A 22,836-nucleotide genomic window follows, 5' to 3' on the forward strand; every position below is an offset into this window, starting at 1 on the left:
CTAATGTTGATTGAACTATATTGATATCCGATAGGTTTAAATGATAAAACATTTTTTTTTTTTTTGTTGTTGTTTTTTGAGACACCATTAGCATTATCAGGGTTTGTTCAATTGAACATGTTCAAACTGCTAAGACGTTTTTGGTTAAGTGGACCTCAGAACCACCCGTTTTGAAAACGTTTCCTAAAGTTAGCACAGTAGCTTTTTCAGTCCCTTAACTTTCAACAATAGTTAATGTACTTGCAGAGGACAGTGTCTGTTAAGCATTTACAAACATTATCTAATAAAAGTACTTAGGGAAATTGAGGGATTTTTTTGAGGGTTTATATGATATATGTTTTGTTATATATATATATATAACAATAACATGTTTTTTTTATTCTATAAGTTGCCTTTTCAAGATACAATGAGCTTGAGAGAGGATTTAGCAGGAAAGAGAGTCACAGGTCAGGAGGTCAGCTGAGCCATTGGGCCATTTATTGATGGATGATTCACAAGCACAGGAGATGTATTTATATATATATACATTTGCTTGTAATTTCTGGAATGCTTGTTGTAATAGAAACATCATCAAAAGACAGTTCTTATGGCAGTGTTTTTCAGTACAAATGTCTCAGCATCATCTTAACAGCTGATGATCTGTAGGTTAAAAATAATTTTAAATGTTTTAAATATAATATATTAATATCCATATATTCCATTTTCACATGCAAGATAATAATTTCTCTCTTTTTTGTGCATAAATATCTGAAAATCAAACGTTTCAAGCAATGCCTTCGCTCTTTTTTATAAGAAAATGTTGCTTTTGTTTAGCAATACTGTTTCTTCCCATTGTTTCGCTCTGCACACCATTGGCATAACTGCTCCGTTTGATATCTGGGGTAAAAAATTATATGGACCGAAACGTTACGAAGGAGAGAAAAAAGGTTAACTGAACAAAAGCAGGTTGAACTTTACACAATCACAAATACACAGACCAGTAAATAACATTAAAGAATAGGAAGGTGAAAGGGAAGATCGCACGGGCATATAGATCTACACGCTTAGCTGCCGAGGGGATGACAGGTTTAGGAGGTGGCGGCTTCTTGTTGTTTTTGGCTTGTGATTTACCCAAAGCAGCGCCGACTTCGATGGGTTTGCCGTAGCAGTCAAAGTTTGAGAGTTCAAAGTCCCGTGGCAGTGAGCCTACGATGCTGAAGTCATTGGAGCGCAAATCTGACTTGGAGGTGCATACCTTTTTGCACCTTGTCTCTGTCACCTGAGAGAGATAAAGAGGGAGAGAGTGAGAAAAAGATGAATAAAGAGACATGTCAGATCCCAGCAACATCTGGTATGATTTTTCCTGAAACAGTATAAGGATAGTTCACCCTAAAATGAAATTATGTCCCCATTTCCATTCATTTCCTCACCCTCATGTTGTTCCAAAGCTGTATGACTTACTTTCGTCAATAAAAAACAAAAGGAGTTACCTAGAAGAATGTCCAAGCTGCTCTCTTCTATACAATGAAAGCAGATGGTAACCAACAAGGCTGTTGGTCATCAACACGACTTCCCACCCACACAGTTTGTTCGAAGATTTAGTCTCTCTAAACCCCTCCTTTCCACAAGCATACTCTGCTTTGGTTGGTCAGAAGGCTCAGTCTGTTGTGATTGGTCTACCACTTACAGCGCGTGTCGGAAATGAAACGGCCATAACCATAACTGAATTTCAGCTCTGGAGGCTTCCTCAGTGCTTGTATACACAGAGTGATACGAACAGTAATGATGGCATCGGTTTTTCCGTATCAATTCTAGCGTGAGTCCTGATCCTTTTGAAGTGCATGTAAAGTGGATTTCTTGATCCGTGAAAGTCTTCTTGACATGACGACAACACGAACCAAACTCTTCCAGGCCTCAGCTACAATTACAGTGTTTGAGGGCGGGTCAAAGTAGTCATTGTTCATGCGCAGCCAATGAAAACCATAGGCTGGCAAATTTGTTACATTGTTACATAGGTATGTAACAGGAAGTGAGTCGTGAACTGAACTGACTCGTTTCAACAGTTCAGAATCGATTCTTTCTTTAAGCAGGCAATAACTTTATTTGTCATGCACTTAGATCTCTAAAACTTTGCAGACCTTTTACATTCACAAACAGCTATATTTTTTACACTGCATTATAGAGGCACTTTAAACATTGAAAGAGTAACTGATATACATTAGCGTTTTCCAAAGTGTGAATTAGGGTTATATATGAAAGAAAGAAAGAAAGAAAGAAAGAAAGAAAGAAAGAAAGAAAGAAAGAAAGAAAGAAAGAAAGAAAATCATACTGGTTCGGAACGACATGAGTGTTATTGATAACAGGACATTTTAGACTGAACTATCCCTTTAATTTCACACTTAGGTATTTTCATTTATATAATTAGGAAATGAACAAACGATAGCTGGCAGGCGGATCATTTATGCATTATGATACTCATTCAGGCATCAGACATGGACAACTCAAACCAAATCTGATTAAATGTTTCCCGCAGAATTGTGTCCCTCATGTAGAGGCGCATACACTATCTATCTCTTTCTTGTAGCATTTTCCTTTCTCTTGACACTCTGAGGTGCTGGGAGAGGGAGAGTTTGAGGACAGGCAATTATTTTGGGCTCTTCTTAAAGCCCTAACAGGGCAGAGGCAGTGTAGCATGGCCCTCCCACGCAGGAACAACAAGAGAAGAAAAGAAGTGGTGAGTAGAAACACCTACCTCGCATCAAAATAGAACAGGACAAGACAAGCATTAAGAACTGATGTGACTGTGTCTGATTCTCTCTCTCTCTCTCTCTCTGACTAACAGAGCAGGGGGATGTCTGGAGTGATGTCTGATGGTCTAATGCCAACTTGTCTGTTGTATTAGTTCTGAATGTGTGGAAAGGGGCAGAAGCCATGCAGTGCTGGACCGTACTACTTCCCACTGGGCACACAACACTTAAATCCTCAAACAGCTTGATATATTTTCTAGTGCAAAGATTTAGGAAACTGTCTGTCAAATACAGTATTGGAGCTTTCATATCCTTCTAATAAATATTGTCTGCTCAAAAGCTTTCAGCATGTCTGAACAGCAATTACATGGCTGGAGAATCAGTGGCAGAAAACAAGCCTTGGGACAATTCCAAACAGCTCTAATTCAGAGCAATGAATGAGGTTTTCTTGGAGGTCAGTAATTTTCAGGGGTTGTGCAAAGAGCATTTGGGTTAATTTCAGGTCAGATGTTCTTCTGCTGTCAAGTTCCAGTCTGGGAGTAAATGTGTGACAGTGGTTGCAAACACACTGCATCCTTAAGCCTCCCTCTGGGGCCAATTTAAAGCTTATAATAGACTTCAGCAGACCACATTATTCAGCCTATTTCTCCTGTCTGTCAGGCAACCCTTGCCTTCAAGCTCCTCTTCCAATTGTTGCTATAAAGCTGTCTTTTTTTTTTGAAGAACATGAAGTACTGTGATTATACCACCTACACTTTTGCATGCAGACCTGACATTAGCAGTGCATGATTTTGGATTATATAACTACAGGGACAGCAATGCAACTGAACACAATAAAAACAGAATTTAAACAATGATCTCTTTGTACAGGCAAAATTACTCATTTAAATATAATGTGTGTCCCCATGTGCTGCTTAATGTGTGTCTCTATTGTATGCTGTCATGGAATAAAACATACTTAGAATGAATACAGATGTGTCACATTTGTATTTCAGAGTCGAAAATATAGTAAACAAAATAAATAATAATTAATTAACAGAATATTATATTTACAATAAATGATTATAATTAATATATTTAATTGTATATTAATATTCAAATATTTACACTACTGTTCAAAAGTTCTGGGTCAGTAAGATGTTTTAATTTTTTTAAGTATCTTATGTTCACCAAGACTGCATTTATTTGATAAAAAAAAAAAAAAACAGTAAAAAGTAATATAATTACAATTTCAAATAACTGTTTTCTGTTTGAATATTTTTTTAAATGTATTTTATTTCTGAGATGATTATTTTTTATTTCTAAAATGCTGATTTGATGTTCAATAATCATTTCCTAATATTATCAAAGTTGAAAACGGTTGTGCTGCCTAATATTTTTTTGTGGAAAGTCTAATGCTGGATTATTTGATGAACAGAAAGTTCAAAAGAACAGCATTTATTCGAAATAGTCACATTACAGTATACTGTGACTTTTGTCACATAGAAGTGCTGAATATAAGTATTAACTCATTTAAACTTTTGAACAGTAGTATATTATATAAAATATATAATTACATACATAATTATATACATGCTTTGTTAAGTATTTTTAAATGTATAAAAATTCTATAAAATTCTATATGAAATCAATAATTCAAATGAAATACTGTGACATCACCAGGATACAATTATGGTATTAGATGGTAAAACAATGGTACTTTAAGATTATGGTCGATGTTCAAAGAAGTGATATTGCCGTGTCCAAAAACTATAGTGTTATCATAGTATTATCACTACCAGTGGTGCTTTTTATTAGTTTTATGAATTGTGTCAGCATACGGTATAATCATTTTGTTTAAATAGAGTCAGCTGGTTGTTTCTGACCTGTAGCGTACTGACATGTATAGGGGTGCTTCCCATGCCGTTGATAGTGTTCTTGGCAGGGGTCTTTCCCTCTGCTTTCTCTTTGCTGGCAATCTTTGCTCTCTCCGCCTCCAGCCGTTTAGGGCTGTTAAGCATCACCTGAACCACAGCATATTCGACCAGAGAGGCAAAGCCAAAGAGCAGGCAGGCAATCAGCCAGATGTCAATCGCTTTTACATAGGAGACTTTGGGCAGTTCAGAGGCCAGAGACGTGCACTCAGAAGAGAGCGAGAGCACTGATAGTATCCCTGCAGACAAAGAGAGGGGTCATTAGATCACATGAGCTGAGGAGAGATGAGCTTAAACATTGATCTTAAGTTGTTCACACATAATATGAATGCATCTGTGACAGCATTGGTTTGAAAATGCCATCCATGTATTATAAGTTCTTTGCAACTGATGTTCATCTCCTTCTCTGTTTATACAATCTGGTGACGGATGTTTTGATGTTTTTGAAAGAAGTCTCTTAAGCTCACCAAGGCTGCATTATTTGATCAAAAATACAGTAAAAACAGTTATGTTGTGAAAACAGCTGAGTTGCTTAATATTTTTTTGTGGAAACCATGATGCATTTTGGAAACCATGGTGCATATTCTTTAATGAATAGAAATTTCAAAAGTACAGCTTTTATTTGAAACATTAAACGTCTTTATTGTCCCTTTTGATCAACTTAATGCATCTTTGCCGAAAATAGAAAATATTACTGCCCCCAAAATTGCAAATTGGTACCTATACCAATACAATGCTGCTTAGAGAATTTCATCTATTTTATTAAAGATGCATATATTTACTTCAAAATATTTCAAAATATTTTATTTTATGAGCAGGCTCACATGGAATCACACAGAAGCACATCCCTGTCCCTTATGTGTTTGTTTACTACACATTTGAATTTAATTTAATAATAATTTATAAATATTTCAATCTTACAGCTTATCCTCATATTTTATTAAAATTGAAATACTATTAACTCTTTCCCCGGCAGTTTTTTTTTTAAGTTGCCAGCATTTTCACAAAAATGTGGCCCCCAGAATATTTTGTTGTAAGAAAATTATGAAAAGAAATAACAGAGCCTTTTGCTTTTAAACAAAACAAAACAGATATTCTAGATTCATGCATTATTTTATAATCAACACTTGAATGTTGATACGTTTCATAAAAAAAGCAACATTTTAAACTCAAATTTTTTTTTGATAAAGACTTTGTCCAGATCAGATTCAGAACAATGATCAAAACAGACGGATCAGATCGAGTCGATCAACGACTCAAAAGCTTCACAGTCATTACACTGTAAAAAATTAAACCGTGATTTTTTTACGGTAAAAAAACGGCAGCTGTGGTTGCCAGAACTTTACCGTCAAAAATACGGTAGCAACGTTATTGGTTTTACAGACTTAACTTAAAATTTACAGTAATAAACCGTATTTTATATTATCTGATATAATGTGAATTTACCATCCTATTGAAGCTTTAATATCTGTTTTGTACAATTGTAATACACTGATAACCACCAATCACAGCAGTGATGAGAGTCACATGATCAATCAAAGCTCATCACAAGCAGCTCTTCCACAAGAAAGTTAATACTAATATATAGAAGCTGCACAGTGTCATTCACACAAATATTAAACACCATCATGGTAACACATGAAATTTTAAAAATGCAATAAACATTAATTTAACAACATTAAATGTAACATAAAACCCTAATGTACATAACTGATTAGAAAAAACGAAGAAAACTATGAAGAAACATAGTTATTTCAACAAAAATACATAAAATGTGAAGTGTCACACAGGGAATTGTGGGAATGTCAATTTACGGTTTTTCACTGTAAATTATAAAATGAGTTGTTCTTTTTTACTTTCAAAAACTGTAAATTTAACGGTATTTTACAGTAAAATTACATTAAATGTACCATTAGATCTATCACAGTTATTTACCGTATATAGTACGGAAACTTTCTGTTAACCAAAACTTTCTTTTACCGTTAAAATTACGATCATTTTTTACAGTGTACCTCTTCGTTAAGCAGTTTTGATTTATATGCTATTGAATGTCTGATGTTTTCTTCTATCGCTCGTTCTGCTTCTTCTTCGCTTGTTTGTGGATCTGGAGATTATGTACTCTTTTAGAAGATACATGATAGCGCCCTCTAACGTATAACAGTGAAAACATAGATTGCCGGAAAATTCTGTCAGTGGCGGGGAAAGAGTTAAATATTTAATCCCACAAAATCTGCAAAGAAAGATTCCATCTAGGCCTGTGTATAATCAAAATGACACACACATACAAACCAAACACTCACAAACTGCATTAAATGACTGACCTGAAATAGTATGGGTTTGAGACCATGGACAGTGGTTTTTTGAGATGACACACTTGATGTAATCACGTTATACTGTGACAAGGACAACAATGTGGACAGAATGGTGGTGTTAATGGCATCCCCAATGGAATCGCAGAAAAATCCAATTGTAACCAAATCACGGCAGAGGATTTGCAGACATTTTGTAATGTCCACCCATGAAACAGAACTAGCACAAGGAATAAGCGTGTTCCATGAAAACAGTACATGCATTTATCAGCAATATCAGGCTATAATTGGAAAACACAAGAAATTGTCACATTTCACGGCATCTCGCGTAATCTTCATCGTATCTTGGATAATCTTCTCTCACTGAACTCTGCGGTTCTAATAGCGAAATAACGCCTGTGGGCTGCAGCTGAGGCGGATGGAAATATCCTGGACGTGCATTACATTTCCTTGGAGATGCCTTTAGGTAAGCAATTGATGAAAAGAAGCTATAGTGCTGTAGGGGATAAAAAACTATCACCCTAAACCTCCTGTACTGATGTGAAATCAGCGGCATTGAAAAGATTCATTGGTGGATGTTATATTGGTGAAACCGTGGAATGAAAAATGTAAAGGATGGGGTTGTTTATGGGGGAACAGGACTCCACAGAGACATGAGATGAGGTGCTGATGCTTGTGGCAGGACTGATGATTGGAAAAAGTACCCAGAGGCACACGGGCAGCGCTGGCGTCAGGGTTGATCCAAAAGGAGAGCCAGGAGAGGACGACGATGAGCAGGGTGGGAGCGTACACACCCATCATGTAGAAGCCCACCTGCCTCCTCAGAGTAAAAATCACCTCCACACACGTGTAGTAGCCTATCATTCAACGGTTCAAAAGGTTGCTTTAAATGGACAATAGGGTACATTTATTGTGGAATCACATCTAATGGCTATCTCTTCAGCTAGACCAGTGAGAGAACTTATGCACACATTTAGTGCCATTCATAAAAAGTGAACACTTTTACCTGTCCCTGCGTAGAACTTGGTGCAATTGCCATATTCAATGTCCTCTTGTTTAATATCGAACTGAGGCAAAGCAATCTCTTCCATCTGTACGGGGTCACCAGACTGCCACATGAACTGCAGGTCATCTGTGGTGTAGCCGACTGCACACACACACACACACACACACACACACACACACACACACACACACACACATTAAAATGAAAAATAACACCTCAAATAACAATAATACCTGTTATGCTAGCTTCATACGTCAGAGATTTAAATGTATGTTCTATGACTTTTGAGTCCATGAGATAAGGATTTTTTTTACAATATTTAAACACACTTTAAAAATATTAAATATTATTAATGAAATATATAATTAATTTTTTAATGATATATAAGCTAGACAGTTGTTCCTTGTACTGTTTAACAACACCTAAGTAAATTATTTTCATGTTTTTTTGTGTGTTTTTTTACGATATTAAATCCAATATATGGATACTTTACATTTTCCATGTCTTCTTAAGATATTACTCATTTGCTTGACCTTTTTAGGTCTACTAAAAACGTATATTGCTTCATATTTCCAAGTTTGTAATGACTGTGGGAACTCGGATATATATATATATATATATATATATATATATATATATATATATATTTTTTTTTTTATTTTTTTTTTTACTGTATTGTTTTCTTCTAAATACTACTAAATTATGTTATTCATATTCACATACAGCTCTCAAGCTGCATTTTGCATCGCTGGGTGTCCATGGGGAAGAGAGTCAAGTCCAGTGGACAAGAGAGGGTAACAGACAACCTAAAAAGAGAGAGAAAATAAATTTGAGACAATGAATCATGCAGCAGCTTGGTCAGTTTGAATCAGGGTAGTAATTTGGAATGAGGCATTTTCTTTTTTGATCAACTGTATATGGACACCTAAATATCATACACATTTGAGCTTGTTAAACGTTCCATTTCAAAACCATAATAAGAAGTCATATAAAATAATAATGAGTGAAATAGAAAAATAACAGATTCCACTAACTGCATTTAAAGTGTTATGGTGAAACGTTCACAGTTCACTTATATGAGTATATTCAGTCAATCAAAATTTAACCGATTTGATAGATGCCACAGACATAAAATGTCTTTCCCAACAGGAAAATAAATTCTTCATGCAGTTCTCTTTTTGTGCACAGCATGCACACCAAGGCATGTTTATTTAAAACACCATTAACACATGAAAGCTTTTTGGTTTTCTCTCATAATCTGACAAGCACAGTCTCAGATGCAGCAAAGAGCTACTTTTTACACCAGCAAGGCCACACAACAAATGAGTGCACAGCAAGCAACTGAAGCACTGTGCCAAGTTATTTTTGTAAAGGCCTGGGAGAGGTTAGAGAGAATCATTGCTTCCCTGTAAGATCTGTTTTTCTTTAAGATGTATCTTTACGGTGTGTTATACAAATTATCGGAGAGGAAGAGAGATAGAGAGAGACAAGGGTCAAGATGAAAGATGGGGTCAGGCGGGAAAACACAGGGGGACAAACAAAGATACAAAATAAAGATTCCCCTTGAAAATAAACACTGCATCCATTATATTATCCTGCTCCAAACAATATTTAGTTTCGAAAAAATGAAATGTCTATGTATTAAGTAGCAAAAAGCAGTTTCAGGGAAGGGGACTTACTGTATCCAATCTCCAAAACTGAACAGTTTGACTAAAGCATATAAAATAGGACATTATTCTAACATAAAGAAATATATATAGTACAGTATATTGATAATTATTTTATATGTACTTGTTTCATACAATTTGGTGTTTATATATATATATATATATATATATATATATATATATATATATATATATATATATATATAGTTTAATTGTTGTTACATGTTTCCTTTTCATATGTATAGTGTTATAGTGTCATTCTGACATTGACATTTCTGAAATTATTTTCAAGATGACCTAAAAATAAATACATAAATAAATATTTGCACAAATGACCAGTCAGAATGTTCCAAAATAAAAATATCAAATAATGTTTCTCCAGTATACTGGACGTTCGGAATGGAGAGGTTATGGGGGGAAAGTGATAAGAAGGGCTATAAGGTGTGTCAGTTTCATTGAGAAAAAGAGATATAAAAAAAGTAATGTATATGTAGGGAAGAAGTGGAAGGTCGATGGACGAGTAAAGGCAGAATTTGTTTCAGGGAGGTATAATATGAAATGAACACTCTTGTTTCTTTTTGAAAGACTCTCATTAAGACAGTAATCCCTTGCCACACACATACCCAGAGAAAGAGCAAGGTATCCTGGGCCAATGCCAAAAGTGAGAAAGGGCTCACGGAAGACCACCCAGCTCATGTGATACGGGTGGCATGGAAAAACACTATGGAAATACATTTGCCTCAGACATAACAGAACAAAACGTGATGCTCTTATAAAAACTTCCCATCCAGACTGAAATGGCTCTGTGCCAGTGTTTAGATTTTATCATTTACCCTAAACTGGACCATGTCCAACGCACGGCTGGCAAGGTGACCACAGAAACAACTCACATTTGTTTGAAGCATTACAGCCTGTGGAATTGTTTACCTTTATAAATAACCATTTGTTTCAATCCGTGCTGATAAACCTTACGTTTAAAAAATCATATTTCCACAGCACAGGGTTTGTAAAACACAGCACTCTGTTGACAGATCTACAGCAGGTGTAGTCACTGACTGCTAGAAGACACTGAGAGCTTCATTCACTCAGCAGGACCTGTAGATAAAGCCATGGAAAGATAATGACAAGAGGTGTCCACCACTACTAAAGGACTGAACTTTCACATGGGATCAAATAGCAGGAGCTGTAATTTAGGTGTCAGTGGTGAGGTGAAACTCTAGGGTCGACAGATGTATCGAATCTCCAATTCTCAGATCACTTTAAGTCCCCTGAGGTTTATTAAACGCATGAAGAAGAGCTCAGAGGAGGGTTCGGTCACTATGTTACCTGTCATTCAAACATGCCCTATAGTGAAAAATAAATATACCAAAATGCATTTGAAATACATTTATTTTATGCTAAGTATACTACAAATACATTTACATGTAAAAGTCTGCTAAATAAGAACAACAAATTTTGTACTTAATGTGCTTTAATTATCTGGACGTAGTTCCGGATAAATATATATTTAAGTATATTTGATTGTGCTTAAGTGAAACAACTGTAAGTATATTTTGAGTACACTTTAAATATCTTGCATTTAAAGACTGATATTATATAGTGATCATACTATCCTTACTAATAGTGGTATTAAAACACATTTTAGACATTAAGAAAAGTGCATTGTGCAATAGAGAAGTACTCCAAATAAAGTTTAATCATAATATTTATTCAAGTTAGTCTCAAGCAATATGTCAGTAAATGGATTTGTAGTATACTTAGAATGAAATAAATGTATTTTAAATACATTTTGAAAGTTTTTTTTTTTTTTTTTTTTTCACTGGGGTGTTTTGTATGTTACTTTGATTTTATATACTTTTTAAGACACTTATTTTACTTGTTTTCATTGTATCAATAATTAAAATTGTTGAAACCTGTTTTTGCCTCAGTTTTGCCTCAGAGAAAAAAGATATTAAAAAGTAATTTAACTTGATTTCTCATAACTATTAATTAATTTATTACCAAGTTTGGGGTCAGTATGTTTTTTGAAATATTTTGAATCAGCAAGAATGCATTCAATGAATCAAAAGTGATAGTAAAGACTTCCATATTGTTACATACCATTTCAAATAAATGCTTTTCTTTTAAACTTTATATTAATCGAAGAATCATCGAAGAAAAGGTATTGCGGTTTACACATAAATATTAAGCAACATAACTGTTTTCAACTGTGATAATAAAAATAAAAAAAATGTTTATTGAGCACCAAATCAGCATATTAGACTGATTTCTGAAGGATCATGTGACACTGAAGACTTGAGTAATCATAGGAATAAATTACAAAATGTATTAAAATATATTAAAATAGAAAGTGTAAAAATATTTCACGAATATTACTATTTTTACTGAATTTTTTAATCAAATAAAGTCTTGATGAGCATAAGAGACTTCTTTCAAAAACATTACAAAATCTTACCAACCTCAAACTTTTGCCACATCATTATTTTAAACTTTATCTCATAATTGTATATATTATTTCTCGGAAAAAAAGCTTCCATTAAGTTATGAACCTGGCTGACGCATTCAATTTAACACCTTCCGATTAAACTGCATGGTAATTTGTTCCACTTTAAAAGGCCTTGACATCTGATAAACTCTTGTGTTTGCTTTGTTTAGATTGCGGTGGTAAATAATGTGAGTAGGTGTTACCGGCATTTAGACCTCATTTGTCACCATCCACAAAGACAGAGGTTGGGTGCTTAGCAGGAAGAGAGCATTAAACTTCACCTCATGCTGATGAGTACGTCTCCGTTTCTGAAGATAAAGAGCAGGATGTTCTCCTGAGTAACGTCGTGAAAGTTAGCACTCTTTTCGTTGGCAAAGAAAAGATCGGGTTTCCAAAGGCATTTGAACATCGTCGGGTCAACGGTGAGCGAGTCCGACTTGTAGTCCTGAGGAAGCCGTAGTCTGGGGTCATTCCAGCGCTGTCTCAAGAAGATGTTGACACGATAGTCCTATAAAATACAGGCCGAAAGATTTCATAAATCTGTTGAACTGCATTAAACCTGAAAAATCAACTATTTTGTGACACCGAAAACTTGATTCTGGGTGGGTGGGTTGGTGGGTGCTAGTTAGGAGGGCTGACGCCTGTCTTTGTGTTACGTGACAGGAACTGTGAGAAGCCTTGACTTGGACACAAAAACATCACATTAGTTCTTAGAGTGACAGAGAAGCCCAGGTGTCTTAGGAAACGCCATGGCAACCAGCATTTCTCACGACCTCTGTGTGATGTTTTAAAAAACGCTTGTCTCTGAAGTATCTAGGCTCCAATAATGGCTGGTATTGAAGTCGCGCAGCTGCGGCGCTCAGAGCTGCTCCTATTTACATTTCCAACTATCGCAAACATCAGAGGCATGCAACGGGTGCTGCAATGAGGGCTCACGCTGTATGTGAGCACCTACACTGGGGAAAACACAGGGTTCGTTAAGTCAGATTGGCCCCAGATTCCCTGCCGGCTTGTGTGAGCAAAAAGGCTTTGAAGTGGCATTTTTTAGTGGAGCTTGTTTTGCTAGCGCTGATACTGTGAAGACAGATGACATGCCAAATAAAATGGCCACACTCCAGCTGCACTACTGAGTCAAGTGAATTTAGTCCCTAAGTGTTTTTGCGTGTATGATTCACATCTTGGTATGTCCTGTTTTTCGTTCAGGATATATTACACACACCATGGATGGCATTGTGTCATATTAACAAGTGTTGTTTTGTTGGACTTGTCCAAATGTTAATAAAGTGCTACATAAGCTGTGGTAGGCAAAGTGGCCTGCTTCTTACTAGTTGGGTCTCTGGAGAGGTTATGAATAGCCTTTTTGTATTTCTGTCTTATGCCACCTGTGCATATTAAGGTTAACCACAGCAGAATGATGCAACAACAAAGTGGGACTTCATTTTCAATGCCTGCTGTCACGCAGCGCTCCTGTAGAACTGACTGCAAATTATATTCAACCTATGACACCATGCAGTGCTGGGCAGAAAACACAGTCCTCTGATGTCTTTCCAGGGGAAATATTTTCAGTAGAGGTGATCTTAGACACTCTGGCATGATGGGTTGTTTATGGGTGTCACTGCTCATAAGGAGCCAGGCGTAAGATTGTGGGGTCTGGAGCTGATTTCTTTTCCCTGGTGGAGTGTTAAGTAAACACGGTGGGCCCAAAATAAAGCACACAGTCATGAATCCAATCATCTGTCTTGTAGGAGTTTCCCCTGACAATCTGGCATTTTGGAAACTACACTTTTTTTATATGTTTTTTTTTTGTTGTACAAAATGTTTGAGACTTATCTGTGTTCTTTTGTTCTAAATTATTGATTTCAACATCAATGACATTTAAAAAATGTCATTTAAAAAAACTAAAACAGCAGAATAAAAACTGAGGTTGAAGTCAAAAGTTTTGTTTAGAACACTTCAAAAGGTTGTCTGCATCCGAAATCGCATACTATATAGTAGGCGAAAAAAAACAGTATCGTGACAAAAGTATGTCTGAATTTACAGTACTCATAAAAGACTATAGGTATAAAGTAACCGTCTGACCTACTATTTCTGAAGTGTGCATCCGATGGACACTTTACTATGCCATGAGGCCACAGGAGAGCATTTATGAATGGCAGTGAAGCGACCAAGGTACATTTCAAAGACACAACGCTTCTGACGGTGGTAGATCATGTGATAAGGGCATCATGTGAATGTCCAGATTACATAGAACATACTTTTTTAGCAGTCGTGAATTTCTTTTTCAAGATAAGTACCTATTCAAAAGGGAATGCGATTTCGGACACATCCATTTTCTAATAAAAAATTATGAATAAGTTATATGACAAATGCCACTTTTTAACTTCTTTTGATGAACATATCAATATTCCAGGCACATTTATGTTGTAAAGTAACTGTACAAAGAAACTGACTGATAGGAAAGAACTTGCCCTGACCGTGATTTTGTCATTACATTACAGTGCAAATATTTCTGTTTTAAAACAGCAGATGTTGAGGAAAATATGTAAATAAATATATACACTATTCAAGATTTAAAAAAAGAAAGAAATGAATACCTTTATTTAGCAAGGATAATTTAAATTGATCAAAAGTGATAGTATAGACTATCATTTCTATTTTAGAAATGCTGTTATTTTAAGAATCCTTAAATTTTATCAAAGAATCCTGCTAAATTGTTAAACGTGTCACTGTTAACAAAAATATTAAGCAACATATTAAGCAACATAACTGTTTTCAACATTGATAATAATAATAATAAATGTTTGTTGAGCAGTAAAGCAGCATATTAGACTGATTTCTGAAGGATCATGTGATACTATATTGAGTATTGGACGTGTGGATGTGTATGAAAGTAATACCATAGTGGTCTCTTGGATGGACCCAAAGCTGTTGATGAAAATGTTCACACGATCCTCAACAGGAATGCCTAAAAACAAACAAAACAAAAAAACAAAGTGGGCATCTCAGCACATCAAACACATCTATCAAACAAGACGCCCCAAAAGTCATTCTAACATTTTTAGCAGGGCACTTTCTCACGGACTATTATGGGTAACATTAACTATTTGGTTTATACCATGAAACATATGTTTGCACTTTATATGTATACACTAAATGGAAAGCATGGCATTATAGGAAAATCCTCCAACTACTCCACTGCTATTCCAATTCTCAAGATGATTATGTTGACTTTAATGACTGCCAGGAGCTTTCATCTTGCTCAGATATGAAGAGCAGCTGGCTGGCCATAGAGACTAATAACACTGAATCATACAGTGAGCTCTTAACACTCAGACCACATCAAGGCCCACGTTTACACTGAATGCCAGAGAGCAGGAGGCTACAGAGCCTCTTTAAAACTCACTCTTTAAAAACTTGCTTCATTATATCTGGAACGGCTGCCAACAGTAGCATAACCTAGAATTAAGTATCTGCCACAATGTATATACAACAATAAAACATGATTTGTTATTTAATAATTGTACATAAATGTAGGCTATTTATTTACAGAAGGGCATGCAAAAAGTGCAAAACTAACAAGTGAGCAAGAAAAGGACAAATATCAGTAAACAGTACCAACAGAAGAATACATTTACACTAGCAAAGAAAACAACTTTTAATGTTGTCTTGACAAAGCCTTATAGATGAGACAGTATCTTGTTAAAGGGTCATGAAACCCTAAAACACATTTTTTGAGATGTTAACAGATATGTACAGGTTGCACATAAATGAAAACAACAATATTATGTTTATTATTAAGGGAAAGGTGTTGTTGTTGTTGTTGTTTTCTGGGCTATTTCATTCTTCTGGTTATAAAAGCAAAGTTGAACTATAATGCCACAAAAAGTGAGGTATTTGCATTCATTCGAAATGGTGATTAGCTGCCATGGCCAGAGAGTATGCTTTTACGTCATCAGTTTCTCTGTACTATTCAGGAGAATAGATTCATTTAATCCAATCACTGCGCTGTATTACGCATGAGATCGCATTGCATCCCAAGGGTACTCTATTGGATTGAGACATGGTGACTGTGGTGGCCATTTGAGTATAGTGAACTCATTGTCATGAAACCATTTTGAAATTATTTGAGCTTTGTGACATGGTATGTTGTCCTGTTGGAAGTAGCAATCAGCTGTGGTGTTTTAACAATGCTCAATTGGTACTAAGGGGCCCAAAGTGTGCCAGGAAAATATCGCACACACCATTACACCACCAGCAGCAGCAGCCTGAACCGTTGATGCAAGGCAGGATGGATCCATGCTTTCATGTTGTTTACGCCAAATTCTGACCCTACTATCTGAATGTCGCAGCAGAAATCGAGACCAGACCAGGCAACATTGTTCCAATCTTCTATTGTGCAGTATTGGTGAGCCTGAATTGTATTCTAAGTTTCCTGTTCTTAGCTGACGGGAATGGCACCGGTGTGTCTTCTGCTGCTGTAGCACATCTGCTTCAAGTTCAACATGTTGTGTGTTCAGAGATGATCTTCTGCAAACCTTGGTTGTAACGAGTGGCTATTTCAGTTACTGTTGCCTTTGTATCAGATCGAACCAATCTGGCCATTCTTCTCTGACCTCTGGCATCAGCAAGGCATTTTCGCCCACAGAACTGGCGCTCACTGGATATTTTCTCTTTTTCTGGCCATTCTCTGTACACCCTAGAGATGTTTGCACATGAAAATCAAAGGAGACCAGCCTGTCTGGCACTAACAGCCATGCCACATTCAAAGCCACTTAAATCACCTTTCTTCCCCATTCTGATGCCTCAATTTGAACTTCAGTAGATCGTCTTGACCATGTCTACATGCCAAAATGCATTGAGTTGCTGCCATGTAATTGGCTGATTAGATATTTGCGTTAACAAGCAGTTGAACAGGTGTACCTAAAGTGGCAGGTGAGTGTATATGTAAGGGATAATACATCCAGCCGGTTGTTATTGCAGAATAAACCCTGACAGGGGGATCAAAACTTTCACAAAGAAAAACCGTTCCTAGCAAGCTTATAGCGCTGACCTCAGTTGCTCGAATGAGCCTGTGTTATCAGTTTTTACCAGTTGTTATCGGGGGATAACATACCGCTGGATGACGCGATTAATCAATTAGAATCAAGTATTCCACAGAGCCGTGTAATAAATATAAATTATAACACTGCAAGGGTAGCCTATACTGACCTTTGAAGTTGGGTCGTATTCTTGGGTCATAGGTGACCAGAAGTCTATTAAGGATGTTGCTGGTGGAATTCGCTGGAACCCGTGCCAGATCCTCTGATGACAGCTGCCTGAAAGGACCAGAAACAAGGAGTGTTAGGGAGCAGTCTTTAACAACAACAAAACTACAACAAAACTACATCAAGTCGTGCTCATGTTTAAAAATGCAGTCATCTGTTTATTAAAAAGTCGTTTCATTTTTGTGAAGGACGCCATAATAAAAGTCACCATGCATAGTTACATAAAACCATTGTGACTCTGATGGCTTGTGAGTAGTGAATTACTTCATTTGCCACAGTGTGAAGTACACACACAACATCAGAGCAAATTAGCTGTTTCTATAGTTCCCTGTTGAATAGTCAGAAAGTCAACATAATGTATTGCACCATGTTGCCACAAAATGTTGAATGCAAATACACTTACGAAGGACAGTAAACCTGTTTTCCTTTCTTCTTTCCTTTCTTAGCAGATTTTTCTTTGGTGAATCCTCCTTCCATCCAGACACAGATGATAAGCAACAAGAAAATCACCTTTAGAGCCTTCATGTTACAACAACTCAACTTAGCCTGGAAGACAAACAACATGTACATTAAGAGCAAATAATGCAGTAACCAAATCACAAGTACATAGGGTATTACATACATTATACTGATTTTTTGTTTTTTTAAACTGCATATCATTGTCAGTAGGCATTGTCAAGAACAACGCATTTGCATATTATGTCACAATTTTACAGTTAGAAAAAATATTCTGATATTATTGTCTTTGTTCAAAGACATTTTATAAGCAGAGCACCAATATTCCCAGACTATCAATGGATAACAACGTCCTCTCTCAGAGGACACACAGGCTGTCTTAGAGACTGATGGCCTGTTGGCTCAGGAAATGTGGTTCTGTTGTATCCGTGACCGCTTTAAAAATGGTTATGGGTGTCTGTCACAGTGGGTGGTCTGACAATGTGTTTCTACAGTAAAGCACATTGTTTCCACAAATTATATAGGACAATTAATGAATTTATTATCAAAACTAATAATTTTGCCCCATGTAAACAGTGCTTTACAGATACATAACCATACTTGGTATCCTTGCATGTACATGAAAAGAAAATGAATTTAAGTTGTTTTTAAAATAACTGAATTTAAAATGCGAAGACACATGCATGCCTAGCAGTTTGAAATATGCCAAACACTGATCTATTCGACAATGTACACATGTACAGTCCTCCTGTAAAACACAGCCATCAATGAGTGTCCAAAATGTAGAGCAGAGGAAGCAACTGGAAAAATCAGCATGAGGAATTCCCCTCTGAGGAACACTGCCAGAAAACTCCCCTGTCTAGACTCTTCCACCCTCCACCTCTGGAGGCCTGATTCTACGCCAGTGCATTGATCATCATCTTAAATGAAACAGGCCAGTGTTCATGCACACTCCTCCAATCTCTCACTCATTCCATCACTATTATTATCACCAGATGCTTATTTCTCTTTCACATCTCTCCAGATCTCTCAATCTCTTTCTCGCTCTCATTCCCTTACTTTTCACTGATTCAGCGGTCATGGCAATTTGAGTTTAATGTTCCTCCTTGGAAAGACACACACAAACACTGTAGGTCTACATTTGAAGAATAGAAATTCAAGTAGTGGATTATAATGTTTAACTATAGAAGACAATTTAAGGGAAGGAGAGACATGGTTCTGCTTTATTTCCACAATAGACTAAATCTAAGTAAACTTGACCCTTCATTTGAAACACCCCTCCTTTTTGGCTGTGTGCCCTTAGTAAGTCTGACTGCTTCATTCACAGCTCACTCACTATTATGCCCTTTTACGAAGTCTTGATTTTGTTTTTGGGGTGTACTAAAATATGTTTTCATGCTCGATTGTTCAAGAAAACGCATTATTTTTCACATATTTTGCATTATTACAGCTCCTCTCTATCTCTAGTCTGGTTGAATGCATTGTTTTCGATGAAGCTCCTCCTTCTAAAATACGAAATGTGCTGTGATTGGTTAGCTGGCCCAGTGTGTTGTGATTGGCAACGCTTAGCGCGTGTTCGGGAAATTTGCTGAATGGATTTCAAGCACGGATTTCACAGGACATTTCAGAGTGGTATGTTTTTTGGTATTTTTCTTATGGTGTTATCCACCATTTAATCATATTTGTCGGAAAACTAATAGTAATTGATCACAAAATAATTTTCCTAAGGGGTGGTGAACAGTCTTACAAAAGCAAGATCTTACAAAAGCTACAGTAAACACTACATCAATACTGCAATGTTAGTTAGCAGGCGAGTGGAGGCAAAACTTTGCCCTTCATTTACATCATAGCTTAGCAACTACATAGAACTTAATTAGAACTGTTAATAAAAAACACTGTAGGAAAGGAACTGTCGGGAAAACACTTGACAGCTCAAACAGGCAACACATTACATTAGTAAAGTTACAAAAGTATAATAGGACCCCTTTAAAAAAATCAGTTTTCATATCATGATCTCTGACCTATAACAAAGGTCTTATAAAGGTCTATAAATTATGTATTAGAGGTAGCTGAGGTGGTGTCATGATTCCTGTCTTGTGTTCCCCTTGTCTTGTGCAGACTTTTGTTATTTCCTGTTCTGTGCCATGTTTTGTAGTCCTTTGTAGTTTTTCTTGTTGATTAGTTCATGTTTGTTCCCAGGTGTGTCTTGTTCGTTCTATCTCCCCTTGAGTGTATATATACCCAAGTGTTTCTCATGTTCTTTGTCTGGTGTTGTCCTTCTATGGATGATATGTGTGCGCTCTTGTTGTCAGTTTTGACTGCATTCCTTGACCGTGTCTGCATTGATCAGTTTTGCCTGGGTTTACTGTTATTATGTTTGTTTGAATAAATGTCTGCTGCATCTGGATCCCTCTCTTGTTCCTCTGAAACAGCCACCGTTACAGGTGGAAAATGCATTAAATTGTGTCCAGTATATTAATTTAGGTTTGCTGTACTTCACACAATATGCTACAACATAAAATCAGAATAAGTATAAACCAACTGCTAATCATATTTATGAAGGTTCAATATAGTGCAAAGATAAATATTTATAAAAACACAAATGCGTTTGTGGCACGGTCAATTTATTAATGAAACTGAATAAAATATAAATATGTATTTTATAACAATATTTATAATATAATACTAAATACAAATTGAATATATAAGTAAAAAAAATAAAAAAATATGCACAAGTATATGCCTATTAAATACAATTACAAAAAAATATAGATATAGAAAATTGTCCACTTAAAAAAAACACACTCATTATACGTTGAGGTTATCATTTTTCAGTAGTGCAATAAAATTAGAATTAGGCCCATATTACATAATTTTAGCCTGACAGAGCATACCTATATTGGAAATCTCACCACATTCTCACATTGTGCTTATATTTTATGTTCATGCAAATGCGTAAAGGTACAATAACGACCTGTGGATGTTTTGACCAGTTGAAGAAGTTGCATTCAGGCGTGATAGAAAATAAAGCAGGTTACGGCAGCATATGGGGAAGAGGGAAAACATAGCAACAGCATCCTCCATGACGACGAGGGGGTTGGGAAGATGATGATGATGATGATGGGGGAAATAGTACAACACAGAATGACAGCAAATACGCGCGTCGCACCTCCCCATTCATAATACACATTTAAAACGCCCGATCGCGCTTTCTTTAAAATATTATGAGTGGTTCACTCACCATTTCAAAATAGTAACGGTTGTTGTTCCACAGATTCGATTCGGTAGAGCTGACAGTGCAATCTATCAAAGAGCCTTCAAAACAAGTCGCCGTCTAAATCGCATTCTGATAGTCGTTCCCTCAATCAGCGCGAATCTTCGTTCATTACGACGGCGTTTCGCGTCAGTTTTTTCTTTTCTTTTTCAAGTTTAATAACCTGAGCAGAATATATATTCCCGCTGTCCTATTGCATTGGTAAAGGGTTGCCAAGATGGAGACTTGTGTGTGCACATGTAATGCAACATGCGCAGTAGCACGCTGTACGAGGACAGAATTAATCACACAGCTTCCACAGTATCACTGGAATGCAAGGCCATCACACTTGCTCTGCCATTTCAGCACAAGTAGCCTATATAACCCTGAAAATGATTATCACATGCAGTATTCTTTACTGGGTCTGAATGAATGCAAGAAAGAAAAATGCAAAGATGAATGCAAGGCCAAATGCAATAAAGAATAAATGCATGCAAGAAAAAATAATGCAACAAATAAAGAAAAAAACAAAATAAGAACATTTGTGTATTTTTTGTGTATGTGTAAATAATCTAAAGCTTAATACTGTATGCTATACATGTTCCTAGATGAATGAATGGTGCCTTTTTAGGCTTAAACCATGGAGTACTAAAGTAACAAGCAAAGTAAAACACAAGTGTGCCAGCCAACAGACACAAGGGATGTCTGTATTTTTAAGCTTATCAAGACATACGTTGAGGTTGCCCTGGGTGGAATGTAGCCGTCAGGTACAGTCCCAAACTGAGGCCAAATACACTCTCATTCTCTCTGAGCGAAGTCAAACACTATTACTTCCTCAAAAGACAACTCAAACATTTAGATGTGAACCAAAAGCAAAGCTCAGACACATTTCTCTCCCATGCAGATACTCTCCAAGGGTCTTGGGTGAATGGTGTTTGGATTAAGTGAGAATGAAAACATAGACATTCACAAATTTCCACAGGGCACTCTGGCATTTAGCAGAGGTCCAAAGACCTCAGGCATTGTTCATGTGAATTATACGCAATACGATACCTCCTTCATCAGCTTTGTCAGGACAATGGACTTCTTAATCTCTGTTTTTTATTGTAGTGGAGTAGAACATATTAATAATGCGTGCACATAAACTAAATTACTGATTAATACCGGTTGAATTAAAACCCCAATAATAAATGACCAAGAACAAAGGGAGGCTTGTTTTCAGAAAACGTTCAATGTTTGGCCAAGAGCCACCTAGCTGACGGACAGTGCTGCACCGGTCCAAAAATATGTCAGTACATTCTAGCAAATCGAATGTGGTATTATATCTGGCATGCAGACTCCACTTCGCTATCAGTCTCCACACAGTCGACACATTCCATGTTTAAAATGAAAATAAAAGCAGTCATAAGGTGAAGGTACCACTTGGCTTTCTCAAAGACTTCTTTTTGTTGTACGATGTTGTGTAGCTCTCAAGAGGTGACTGACAAGCCTTCCAGGGGTCTGAAGGAATATCAGGAAGACCCGGATTGAGAATAACTGGGACTCTGCATTAGTCATCACATATAGCCACTAGAAAGAAATGACATCTAAGAAAGGGATTGTCATGTTTCCAGGCAGACAGGAAGTTGTATAGAGAGGTAAAACGGTCTTCCTACAGTGAATTGTGACTTTAAAGAAGTTAGTGTTGACAAAGAATTGACAGAAATGACAGGACGTTTATTAATAAATCTGTTAATCACAGATATATGTCTCACTTT

At 36.4% G+C, this 22,836-nt stretch overlaps 1 protein-coding gene across 2 annotated transcripts; it reads right to left on the bottom strand.

The window, feature by feature from the left end:
• Nucleotides 1-455: 455 nt before the first annotated feature.
• On the bottom strand, nucleotides 456-21,358 carry glrbb (glycine receptor, beta b). Of its 2 annotated transcripts, none has more exons than XM_084133980.1 (10): nucleotides 21,068-21,358; nucleotides 17,774-17,916; nucleotides 17,315-17,421; nucleotides 15,004-15,071; nucleotides 12,388-12,614; nucleotides 8,678-8,760; nucleotides 7,955-8,095; nucleotides 7,653-7,805; nucleotides 4,607-4,878; nucleotides 456-1,258 (listed from the first exon to the last, which is right to left on the bottom strand). In XM_084133980.1, exons 1-10 carry the CDS (start codon nucleotides 21,068-21,070, stop codon nucleotides 962-964), a joined length of 1,494 nt encoding a protein of 497 aa, XP_083990106.1. In that variant the 5' UTR covers nucleotides 21,071-21,358; the 3' UTR covers nucleotides 456-961. The 2 variants fall into 2 exon arrangements, with proteins under 2 accessions (XP_083990106.1, XP_083990105.1); XM_084133979.1 differs by having other exon boundaries at nucleotides 4,592-4,878; nucleotides 21,068-21,341.
• Nucleotides 21,359-22,836: the final 1,478 nt, after the last annotated feature.

Source organism: Abramis brama (assembly GCF_963993115.1).
Source record: "Abramis brama genome assembly, chromosome: 13".
Taxonomy (NCBI): domain Eukaryota; kingdom Metazoa; phylum Chordata; class Actinopteri; order Cypriniformes; family Leuciscidae; genus Abramis; species Abramis brama.

What these genes read in the sequence shown, in the direction of transcription:
- glrbb (XM_084133979.1), bottom strand. An exon ending in AAACAGGTTTACTGTCCTTC is followed by an intron (nt 17,422 to 17,773) that starts GTAAGTGTATTT and finishes TGGTCCTTTCAG; the next exon opens with GCAGCTGTCATCAGAGGATC. An exon ending in CAAGTTCTACGCAGGGACAG is followed by an intron (nt 7,806 to 7,954) that starts GTAAAAGTGTTC and finishes GTTGAATGATAG; the next exon opens with GCTACTACACGTGTGTGGAG.